At 38.9% G+C, this 13,126-nt stretch overlaps 1 protein-coding gene across 3 annotated transcripts in view; it reads left to right on the top strand.

Moving 5' to 3' along the window:
• mdga1 (MAM domain containing glycosylphosphatidylinositol anchor 1) overlaps positions 1-13,126 on the top strand; it is a 151,947-nt gene that overhangs the window by 14,169 nt on the left and 124,652 nt on the right. Inside the window, exon 3 of one of the 3 annotated variants that reach the window (XM_026291689.1) lies at positions 12,459-12,539. The exons of the other annotated variants lie outside the window; for them this stretch is intronic. Coding sequence (XP_026147474.1) covers positions 12,488-12,539 — 52 coding nt within the window. The 5' untranslated portion in view covers positions 12,459-12,487. The remainder of the gene's footprint in view (positions 1-12,458; positions 12,540-13,126) is intronic. 3 annotated transcript variants of the gene reach the window in all.

Here is a 13,126-nt window from a genome sequence, read left to right as displayed (position 1 = left end):
TTCAGACTTTTGCGCTTAATATTCCAGCTGTGACTTGCAAAGAAATCCTGCTGCACACCCAATTTTCTTCTGTTCTACTCTACAGCAGGTACCAGCACACTATTTATTATTAACACCATCCTCAGGAGCAAACCATGAGGTACATTCGAATGACAGGAGCCATGCTTATTTCCACTGCAACACGTCCAGGGTGTGTATGAGATAATGCAGTATTTCTACACACATGCAGGTCTGCTGTGTAGTTTTATTGTCAGAGCTTTTCTTTAACAGCTGGGCATTGGGAAACATTATATATACCATAATTGTATACACTGTAGATACTTAAAAAGAAAACAAGAGAAGTAGTTTTCAAACTATTTTAACATTACAAGAACAAGTGGTGCCCTGAGGAGCTGAGTGGTTGGCTGGCACATTAGTGCCCACGACATCTGTGGTTCTAGTCCAGCTAAATTTAAAAAAGTCGGTACATGCAGAATTGGTCTTGGTTTGCTCTAATCTGATGGACTTTGACTTCCTACATTTTTGTTTTTTTAATGACAAATGTTGTATAAAATACTTTTTTTTAACTTTACAAATATTCAAAACTTCCATGAGTGCCCTGCCTCAACCAATTCACAGGCACTAACAGACACTCGTAAATATTATACAAAACACTGTGTGCTGCTGCACATTGTATAGGGAAGCATAAATAAATCATTTTGGGCAAAAAAGAAGAGAAATATCCAACAAATACTAATAAATTAAAACAAGACCAAGACAGAAAATTGAACATGCAGTATTCTCTTAAATATTCTGTGATTATAAAGCAACACACAATAATTGAAATGAAATGTGATTTAACACCTTATGTTTATATTTATATAAAAAAATGAATCACTTTTTTGCAGACTTCATGTAGGGGTTACTGCAAAGCCTTACCAGACTGAGAACACTTTGTCCATAAGAGATACGGCTGTTGTAATTGGTAACCAGGGGATTTCATGCACTTTCATCTCCCCATAAGATGCCTACTTCTCTAATTACTGCTTTTTGTTTGGCAGTGAAGGATTTGAATCCATGCCCAAGAAAATATGTTTTTTATTGGTGCCAAATTGAATTGAAAATTGTTGATGCAGTATAAATGTGCTTTACCGCGGTATCGGCTTCTTGCCAGAGTTTTGATGAATGTAGTTTGGCTCAGTCTTAGAGCAGATCCTACACCTTCAGATGTTCGTGAGCATCCTGGGTTAACTTTTGGATTTAGCTGTTGCCCTTGATCTTGACAAGTGACTTCAAAACGAAATCTGTTATTAGAACTACACAGATAGATAGATAGACAGACAGGTATATAGACAGACAGACAGACAGACAGGTATATAGATCTATTTTACTGGTAATCATTTACATGCTAATAGTTCTCTTAATACATATTTATCTTAAATACTCATTAAATGTAACCCCTTTTCCTCATGTGGAGAGATCAATATTTCATGACATTATCAGATTATTATTACTATGCCAGTCGAGGGCTCTTGTATGCTTGCAGCTGTGTTTGAAGTGTTCCCATCTATCTCTTAATCTCACTCCTTGATCTGTTCATGTGTTCTGCAAATGAAGTCAGTTGGAAAGGTGAGCACGTTCTCGTGTGTATCTGTGTTTCCATGCAAGTGTTAATTTTACACCACTTTCACCTTCCTACCTTTTCCGCCTGTAATCACCTCCTCTGAGCTATAATTAATGCGCAGACGCCTTGAACCATTGTTAAAATCTGGTCATGTTTTATTAAACCATGTTCATATTGAAACTATGTTGCATACTGTGGGTGAACAAAAACACACAGGGAAATAAATATATCCATTCCCCTGCTCTGTCTGTGTGGGCGAATCATCGCTCTCAACCTGGCACCTGTCATTTCAAATGCAAAACGATCAGTACGATTTGGTCTAAATGGAAACACAATTTATAGCTGCTGTAGAAACCTAGGACCTGAGGAGCAGAGAGGGGCTCATTGTGAAGTTTCTGTAAAGTTAAAAATCACACTTAGGATGTAAACAGTGTGACCAAAACAGAAGAATGAAAGTGAACATAAACTTTCAACTCCATCCTTCACTAATTGCTCACGGTGTACAAACTGTGCACCGTGCGGCGCTCAGGGATTGGGCGGTAATATTAGACTTTAATGACAGAGGTCAGACAACACGCTGCATTTCTCACAGTCCAGTAGAACACCTATGAAAGTCAGACTCAGCTGTTGGTCACAGTAAATTGTCTCTGAGGCTGGATTTTCCCTTTCACTGTCACCTCATGCTGCTTGGAGCTGAAATGGGACAGATGTAAAGCCAACCACTGGGGAAGTGCAAATGTCTTTACACAGGGGAGCTGATCACAGAGAAACCATTATCAGAAGCTGCAGGAGGTGACAAGGTCAGGGAGAGATGTGCTGTCATTTTGGCTGGCTGTCTTAAATACAGCTAAACACACTTCAAGGAAGGTTGTGCTTTTTCTAGGACACTTGTCAAGAGCCCTTATATTCTGATGACTCAAAACTAACTGTCAGTAGTTTTTGTTAATTATAATTGTGTTATCTAATTACTGTCATGATATATTTTCTCCATTCATTGTCCAAAATGTTACATTTTCCAAGTATGAACCACACCAAGAGCTTTATTTTGCTGTATTTTATTGTTATGCCTGTCACACATGCTGAAGAACAAGACTGTAATTATCTGTTCTCTTGCTAAATGGCATATGTGGTATTTGGCAGTAACATTATCAGAATGGAGAGGAGTGGATGTAATTCTGTGGCTTTCTCAGTGATTCTGAAAGGCCACAAAGAGCAATGCCTGCGGGGCAATAGCATGATAGCATGTCACTTTCTATGCTGGTCTTTGGTCACAGGTTTTGGACTTTCTCGTCTGTGTCCTCACATCCAAATGGAGCGCTGTTGCTGGTCTTTCAGAGGGGAGGAGATTTTTTCACTTAGAGGACGAAGTTATCTGTGAGTTCATTTAGGCAAAATGGCTTTAGAATGGAGGAAGGTCAATACAATGTTCGCACAAATGTTTGCCTATATGTGCTCATAGTCGGTTTAAATGTCAGCCACACATCAGCGCACACAAACACACACAAGTTTACCAATTCTCTGCAGGACTCATTCCATAAGCTGAATATTGAATTACCTCAGATGTTCCAGCAGGAATGTTTCATAGAAAGAAAATATAGAGCAAGGGCCCATCAGGCATATTGACTAAGAGGATCACACACTTCCAACACACACAGACAACACGGTAGCACACACACATTATTGAATGAGACTAGGCGGTGCTCTATGGTCTGCTGTGGTTGTAATAGCCTCATTATTCATCAGTGTGCTCCGCTTATACACTCAGCACAGCCAAAAGGAGCAAAAGCAGAGCATGTCAGACACACATGCACAAGCACACAAACACACACGTATAATACAAACACACTCCTATACACATAGCTGTGCTTCCTTCACTTCAGAGGAAATTACATTGACCTCCATTCATTTCCTGGAGACTTACTCTAACCCCGAACTCTTACTCTCACCCTCAACCAAGGCTTCACCCTAAAATGTAATGATTTGTTACTCAAAGAAGTAGAGTCTCCATGATGTGTATGTACTCAAAACATGAGTGATACAAGCACACAGGACACACTGCTACCACACGCACAAGTGCATGAAATGTGGACTGTTGTTGGGAAGTTTTTGTCTGTGGGGGGAAATAATAACCACGGCTTCCAGTGGTAAAGCAAACCAAGCTTTAATTAATCTATTTGTCAGTTGAATGATCTCACTGCGAAGTCAGAAGCTTCTCGTTGCTGTGACTTTGATATTCACAAGTCTTGTTAATTGCCATGGCAACGCAGGCCGCTGTTACCATGAGTGTGGTTCGTTCGGCTGAAAGAGAAACTTCACTGCAACAGATGTGTCAAAAATAAACCAAATGTTAAGCCGTTTATTCATTTAAGACACTTAGATATACACCTTAAATATTATTTTGTTGTGTAACACCAAGTTTCTTTGTGTTGAAACTTATAATTTAGTCCTTTGGTGATATTTTGTGTAATTACATCTGACAATTCACACAGAAAACATCTGGAATTGATGCTAATACGTGCAGGTGAGCTATTTCCAGCACACTGTTGGGCTGTGTTTCAGTCTTCCGAGGCTCCTGTGAGCGGAGAAACTGCTGTCTTTGTCTTTTTTCCTTGTAGCTGTTAAACATCTGTATAAAATGTTTTCTACAAAGCAGCCAGAGCACCATTATTCTGAAGGGATGACACCATAATAAGAAGTCTCTTTTTCTTTAGAACGCAGCCTTAACTACACCGAAAACATCTTGACATGAAACTGCATCATACACTGTTCCTGTCTCATGAAAAGCAGGTACCTGCAAAACCTTTTGCTAACTAAGAAAAATGCGACTCATGTTTTTAGATTAGTCTCACTGCATTTGATACACTAATCAGTATTTTCTTACTGTACCAAAGGGGAGATTGTATAGAGGAGCACTGAATCAGTACGCAGCTATCTAATAAATGTCCAGTTTGAAGATAAAGACAGTGAATCTACTCTGTGTGTGGTTATTTATCCACAGAAGTTAAGCAAACTAAGTCCAGTTTTAAACTAGTCAGCGTTAGATCTCAAGCCTCAGGAGAGGTGATGAAGTCACATAGTTTGATGTAGGAGAACACAAAATCATCCACTCAGCCTTACTCCACTAGGACTCTTTACTGTTATTTAACAAAGTCACACCAGTTTGACCTTTGTGGCTGAGTGTCGTTATTTGAACAACAGCCTGTTGTCGCTTGCAAAGAAATGCAATCAGTATATTGAAGCATTTGAACATGTTTTCAATACAATAGTCACTTTTTTTTGGTGAGGTCGGTCTTGTTAGAGCAGCACTGGGACTTCTGTCAGGGTTCACTTGCTTTTGTCCAGGCCACCCTTATTTCACTGCTTTTCATGTTAGAATCAAAAGAAATTGACTTGTTGAAAAAAAAAGGGTTTTTTTCATTGTGTCACTGAAGTTCTGAGTTGTTCTCAAAGAAACCTGACAGTTTTGTCATTGTTGTCTTGACCTTATTCATTATATAGACAGCCAAAGCAGAGCAGCTCAGCTAATTAACACTCCAAATGGGACTTAATCAGATGCCAAGTGCTCTAATGAAAATGAAAGTCATTGGGAAAATGGCATGATCCGCAGGGGGATGAGGAGGGATTGAAGAAGAGTATGTGCCTTTGTGTGAAAAAGGATTGATCCCAAAATACATTTTTCTCAGCTACAGTAAGGTGAAGAACGTCTGGTGAGAAATGAGATGAAGAAGACATTGGTTTATCTGTAGAGAGCTACAAAATTTAGATAAAGCCAGATGATGATCTTTGCTTGCCAAGACACCGATTCACTTAGTCTCCTTCTGTGTAAATGAACAGCAGGATTTTTCAACTAAAACAGGAAATTTCAGATATTTCTGCTTGTCAGAGAAGTTGAATAAAACCTTCAAAACACATGCACAAATTAGCATCAGTGGGAAATGGTGAAACATTATTTAGCACATTGTAACGTATTACTAAAAGCTGATAATTGAGTTTCTAGCTGTTGAGGCATTAGGCGTCATCCCTTCATATTTTACCTTGACCATTTTAAAATGGCTACAAAAGGCAAGAAGCTAATGGACAAGGCTGTTGTGGCTCCGAGCAGTGCTCAGAAGTGCATTTTACCCCCAAAGTAATGACCACTCATTGAGAGACAATAACCTCCATGATGCCTGTGTTTTCCAGACGAGTTGGGAGAGAAACCGAGCTAGAGAATGAGCTGAATATTGGAGAGAGAGAAAACGAGAGAGACCCAGACAAACTGAAACAGGAGCATAAGTGGAAGACTGTGGAGGTGTAATAGCTCTATAGGCTATGGCTCAGTGCCTGTAAGGATTCAGAAAATATATGCTTGACTGTGTATGCATGTGACCATCTCTCTCCTTTTCTTTTTGCATGTGAGCATTTAATCATTTCATGGCATGTTAAGCAAAGGCTGTGTCTTCAGTTCAGCACCTCTCATTTACTAACCACACCCCTTTCTGCTTCTTCATACGACACATTAATGCAGGTTTCTCTGTCGGTGTGCAGTTCTTTGCTGAGCTTTATTGTGTTCATCCTAAGTGCAATAGACCGGCATATGAAAAAGGTTAATATTTTGCCATTTGAATGAGTAGTGGGTATCTATCATCTGCCATGTAAACAGAGCGTATTGCATATGCAGAATGAGTGCGTTTATCTGCTGCTCTTTCAAAATCTGCTATATCTGAAATACAGTAAAATTATAGGCCTATCTCTGTCTTACTCCTCACTCCTCCACCTCCTCCTCCTTATCTTCTACCTCTTTTCTTCACCTCTCTGCCATCATGTGAGCTGGCTGCCCACTTTCTCTCCTTCAGCATCTGCACACCATCTCGTCTCCATGTTCCTGCTGCTCTGGCTTTTTCATGATTCCCTCATGTTACACCATCCTACTTCTCCTGCTTCCCATCCTCTCTTGCGCTGTCGCCTTCATTCTTTCCTCATTCTTGCCTTTTTGTACCTGTTGTATTCACTCCCAGCCACCAGAAACGCATATTTATTGTCTTCAGCAGTCTTGCCTCATCCAGCATGTGTAGCATGTGAGGGTAAATATTCTCCCTTGGCTTACACAGAGTCTTGTCTACTGTCATGGACAACACAAACACCCATTATTTACTATGTGATTTATTTGTGAATTAAGTCTTTTAACTTTTTGCTTGCATCTGTTTCCCAGGGAGGGGAAGATGGCAGGGCTGATTAATGGCCAACACACCGCTGTCCTACACATACACACACAGGCTGCTTCACGACATTTGCATAGAAACTCGCTCACACCTGTATGCATGCGCAGCACTGTATTACCTAAGGGACACATGCAGACACACATGATGTGGGCACAGAAATACATTCACTGGAAGGACGATGCCGTTACTGGTTGAACCTTCTCTCCAGGCCAGTAGATCCTTCTGACAGCGACTGGCCCATGTGAATGTTTAACCTTCACTAGAGACGTCTATCTGCAACCTGCTCCTTTACTGAGACCATTCTCTGTTTGTATCTTTACATTCATCGTCTAGATTGTGTTTTTATAGGAATATTTGTCTCAAAATGAATCTCTACTGTATCTGTGAGGCCTGACACAGCAACTTCATACTGTGTTCAGGTTATGCAGACATTTCTGACATTTATGGCACTTAAGCCTCATAAAGTTGAAAGTGACTGCAATTACTGCTCTTTGAATCAACATTTACACCATCAAGGTTTACAATTTTTAAAACTTTTCAGTAGCACTAACTACATCATCTCAGCATTCCCCCACAATCTGCATGCCCCAGTGAGCTAAACATTGTTGATGCAAGCCAGGTGGAGCCAGGCCAGAGGAACAACACCCATGTTCATGCATCGTTGGCTCCATGCGATGAATGAGCAAGTTCTGTTTGAATGAATAAGCAGCAATACCTTATGCCATATGCCATATCACATTCAGTTCTTAAAACATCCATGCATCTTATCAGAAAGCCACTCTGTAACAATGGAGCTATATTGCAGCACATGTAGGAAGAGAAGTTTCCATGCACTACATTGGATTTTACATGGTTTATTTCATTACATTGTGGATTAAAAGTTAGAGAAATGTGGAAGTCGCCAGTTCGATCACAGTTGGTGTTTAGTGAGTAGGAAAATGAGCCCTGACCTGAGTGAAGATCCTCTGTGAGATCTGACTCACTCTGGCTGTGTGGTGCAGCATCCAGGAGTGTGTGTGTATAAACTGTGCAGGTATGTGTGTACAGGCTGTTTGTGTGGAAAACAGCATCGCTCACAGTGAAACTGAAAATGATAAATAAATGTTAATAAAAAATACATTGCGTGTGCATCACCCCTGTAAGTTGTGTTTGTACACCTTACACAAACCTTACAACAAATCTCCTGAACTGTTACTAAGAGTTCACCTTTCCTTAGGTGGGTTTCATATATTTTAACATTCAACTGGTATAAAACTTTCTAAGCATAAAATCCCTTAAAGAAAAGCTTCTCTGCTAGTTTTGTTTATAATTGAGAAAATCAATAAGACAATATAATTATAGCAGCATGACTTTCAGTTTTAAATTCCATGTGAGAATGATACACTCACAGGCCTTCACCTTCAAGCTCTAATAAATATGCATAAAATGTGTGTGCAAGCATCTCACGGGACTCTATTCTTAAGTACATATAATGCTCAGTAAATAAACACTAAATAATGGACACACACACTGACAGATATGCACTCAGAGGTCTTCTGGATCCCTCTAACTCTGAGTGCAGGTGAACTCAACATTCCTCCTTGAGGTTCCCTTTGGAATTTCATTACCTGTACTCTGGCCTTATCGATCCTGTTATATACACTAGGCCAAGCAGCTGCTAAATTATTCAGTCTGGTTAAATAGGGCTGATCCATTATTCAGAAGCGTGGCACAGTGTAATTAATATTGTAGAGATTTGTGACAGGCTGGATGGCATTTCACTTAGTGACAGCACATCGCTTGCTTTTCTCCTCTCTACTTTCTTCTTGTCTGTCCTCGTCTATTCCTTCGTGTGCTCTGTCCTTCTCACTTTTCATCTTCCTCACATTCTCTGTGATGCTGTTTTATTTTCTTTGTTGCCTCTTTTCTTTCTTGGCTTTCTAATCTTCTTTTTTGCACCACCCATTTTTGTCTTTCAGCCGCTCCTTCCCTCTCTGTCTCTTTGTTTCAGTCTCTTTTGCCTTCTCCACTCTTCCTGGTTGTGTTGAAAAGTTGGTTGTGAGACTGAAACAGCACAATGTGTGTGTGTGTGTGTGTGTGTGTGTTATATTATGGAGTGTCTTATCTCTTTATTGTGACATATATTATATATATGTGACACATATTTCTCTTTTTCCTTTTGCAGTGACCCATATTGTGCTGCAGTTGTCAAGATGTAAGAGAATATTCAGTTGGGTAGAATAACCAGAATATTTAAACCACTGTGTTACTGTACAGTATGAGAGAAGCAGAAGAAAAGCTTTGTATCTTATGTTCAGTATAGTGTCCATAACCAAAAGCTCGCTGTATGGATCAGTGTTTTAACATGCTCTTAATATTCCAAAATTTATTTCAGTATTTGCTCCGTAGCACAAGATATTAAGGTAAATAACTGACCAATCAGGTGCCTCCTTTCATCCACGCTGCCTTGTCCTACCCCCACGTTGGGGTGATTGACACGTTTGATTGACATGTTGCTTTACCCAAACACAAATCACCACCGTTTTATACGTAGAATTAATTGTGCAGAACAGATATTGCTGCTATGGGTGACGTCACACTGCAGAGGTCCATCCCCTATACACTGTCAATGGTGTGGTTGTATGCTTCTGAACAATGTGTATGGTAACAGCTATTATAGAAATCTCCCATCCTACTCCTGCTCTCAATCTGTCTATTACTGCTGAAGCAAAGTATTGCATTATTAGTGTAACCATGTATTACGTCCGTGTTCGTTCTCAATATTTTCTCTAAATAACCATGTAAAACCTAATAAAAGGTAATATGGCATAGTGGACGAAGAGTGCGTGTTATAATGTAAATATGTAAATGTCAGCAACAATAGCTGCCAAGGTTTATTTCTTCTTCTCTGTGTAACATGTAGTTTATTACCACTGACACTCAGACGTCACGATTCTACATAATTTCATTCAGTAAAAGTCTTTGCACTAACAAGCTTGCTAATAGCATTAGTCAATAAGTTTGCACAGTCTATTCAAATGATGCTGCTTAACTGTCTTGCAACCTTCCTTTCTGGAGCAGTTCATATTCTGACAAAGGAGGTGAAGTAAACACAAATAATGAGCGATAACAGTTTCCTGTATCTTGGAATTTCTGGCTCTGACAACAACTTTTTCCTTACCAAGCTAAGGCTAGCGGCTTTCCAGAGTTAATTGTCACTCAGCATATTTACTGGACACAATTTTGTTGTCACATGTTTTTATGATTAAAGTTATAAAGACTATTCCGTGCTGAAATTTACTTGAACTAGATTTACAACCCTTTTAAATGTAAATGGGTACTGTACATACCCAAATCAAAACAGCATAAACTATATAACAAGTCATTATCAAATATTTAACTCCGATAAGATTGTGTTTAAAGCTTGTTTTGTATGAAAACATGCAGTCTATTAAGACAAGGACATAAAAAGAGTAACTTCATATTGCATACAATAAAAGTGATGTAGGGGTGTAGAAGATTAATTGAAATGATAAACAAAAACTAGCAAGAGAAACAGTCTTTCAAAATATATTTTACAAACAGTAGTAAATTAAAAGTATTCTACACTAGAAACACAGAGCAATGAACAAATTATTTCTAATTGTTTAAATTTATTCAACTTTAAAAGCAACACACACTTTACATTGCAAGTGTGTGCGTGTGTGTGTGTGTGTGTGTGTGTGTGTGTGTACTCCAAACTCTTCTGGTTTACAGTGTCATGTAGCGTGATTCACTAGCGTGGAAGCACAAGCCAGTAGACTTCACACATGGATCAATGAGCAAACGCTGTGTGCAGGTAGTGCTCATTGGAGTTGTGGTGTTGTAGTGTCAGACGGTGTTTGGTGGGCTGGCAGGTGTTAATGTGAAGCCCTGATACTACATATTTTTGCCGATCCCTTGGAAATAATCTATTTTGGCATTAAATTCTGCAGCTGGTGTCCAGACCTTTAGTAATCTTTGGCAAAAAGAAGCACAGGTGCGTTTATTTTGGAGTTCTATCACACACGTCACTCACACCTTTGATTTTTATCAGGAAGCCTCCTTGGCCTTGTCCGCCTCTTCTCCATGCAGCCAATTACGAGGCACCTCTCCATGTTCTCATCAACGCTCCTCCTCCACGCTTGTCAAAGTTCTTTGACAAAACAGTGGAGAGGAGACTTCAAACGACGCTGTTGTCTTGTTTTTCCCCTTCTCTTTCTGGAGAGTGAAACTACAGAGGTGCTGGGATGACAACACAGAGCTCAAAGGGCCTGAAGCCTTGTGTGCGAGCATGTGTGTGGATGCGCTAAAAAATAAAACTGGAGGGATGGCTAAAGGTGTTTGTGTGTAAATATGTGAGGCGTAACCACACACACACACAAAATAACAAAAATACCCTTATTGTTCTTATGTGACATACATAAGACAGCATTCTCCCTCCACACTTATTGTTCAGCTATTTCACATTTTTGTTGCACACAGGACTGCAAAGTCTTAAATGTGTTGATTATGAAGTAGAGTTTTGTGTTGGATTACTCTCCAGACACCACCTCTACACTATTTTTACTGTATTAAGATCCTTTTGAAGTATCAAAAGTGGCACTTTGTAAGATTTTGCCTTCAGAGAAACACACTCACTTTCTTATTTCATATTTGGCAAGTTATTCAGAACATCATGTTGAGTTTTAATTAGGACCTACACAACAAGTGAACTGTTTGACTTAGAAGTGTGCAACATGTTATTTCCCCATCATAGCACATAAGGATGTTAATTGACAAAGCGTCCTAAGGTTCCTTCGAGGATTAATAGTTTATCTCATCTTACCTGATCTTAACTCATCTCATCTTATTTTTCTCATCTCATCTTATTTTATCTCATCTCATCTGATCTTATATCATCTTACCTGATCTTATCTCATCTCATCTTATTTTATCTCATCTGATCTTATCTCATCTTACCTGATCTTATCTAATCTCATCTTATTTTATCTCATCTCATCTGATCTTATATCATCTTATCTGATCTTATCTAATCTCATCTTATTTTATCTCATCTCATCTGATCTTATATCTTCTTACCTGATCTTATCTAATCTCTTCTTATTTTATCTCATCTCATCTGATCTTATCTCATCTTACCTGATCTTATCTCATCTCTTCTTATTTTATCTCATCTCATCTGATCTTATCTCATCTTACCTGATCTTATCTCATCTCATCTTATTTTATCTTATCTGATCTTATCTCATCTTACCTGATCTTATCTAATCTCATCTTATTTTATCTCATCTCCTCTTACCTGATCTTATCTCATCTTACCTGATCTTATCTCATCTCATCTTATTTTATCTCATCTGATCTTATCTCATCTTACCTGATCTTATCTCATCTCATCTTATTTTATCTTATCTGATCTTATCTCATCTTACCTGATCTTATCTCATCTCATCTTATTTTATCTTATCTGATCTTATCTCATCTTACCTGATCTTATCTCATCTCTTCTTATTTTATCTCATCTCATCTGATCTTATCTCATCTCATCTTATTTTTCTCATCTGATTTTATCTCATCTCATCATCTCATGTCGTTTAATCTCATGTCGTTTTATCTCATCATCTCATGTCATCTCATTGTCTGTATTTGATGCTTAGGTGTTGGTATGAGATGAAAAAGGAGTAGAATGGGCTGGACAGTGGAGCCGCATGTTTTGGGAAACGTCAGTACAGGCAGTGGTGAGTGCAGGAAGCAGACTCACACTGCAGCTACCCTGTGAGTCTAGACACATTATTTGTTTGTTAATGTTTTTTTTGTTTCTGTTTCTTTATGTTTTAACATGTATCCTTTCATTGCCTTTCTCTGCCTCTTATCACTCCCTCTCTTGTCTCTCTCTGTCAGTCTGTTATTGTTTTACTGTCTGCCCTCTTTAGGGGTTTTGAGCCAGACTGCTTTAAGCCGCTTGTTAATTTTTAATCTTCTGTCAAGTACGACATTGTTGATGAGTCATTGTCTGTCTATCAAACACGTTTAGTCATAGAGTGTATTTATTTTTTTGTGGCTTATTTTGAAAATATAGAAAATATTATATTTCATCCTGTATAGAAATGCCTTGAAAGACATGTCATCAGCCATTTCAAGCCACAAGGGCCCTCCAGGCACAGATTCCCCATCCTGGCTACATTCACAAGCCGTAGTTTTAAAAGCTACTATGAAACTGCTGCAATACTTGGCTCTTTGCTTCTCTTACTTGCTTCATAACGGATACAGGGTAGGCATGCAATGATAAACAGATAGACAAAAGGCAAAGGTGGAGATACTGGAA

Source organism: Mastacembelus armatus, unplaced genomic scaffold, assembly GCF_900324485.2.
Source record: "Mastacembelus armatus unplaced genomic scaffold, fMasArm1.2, whole genome shotgun sequence".
Lineage (NCBI taxonomy): Eukaryota > Metazoa > Chordata > Actinopteri > Synbranchiformes > Mastacembelidae > Mastacembelus > Mastacembelus armatus.
Note: the sequence above shows the minus strand (reverse complement) of the source record. Positions and strands in the feature narration are given on the sequence as shown.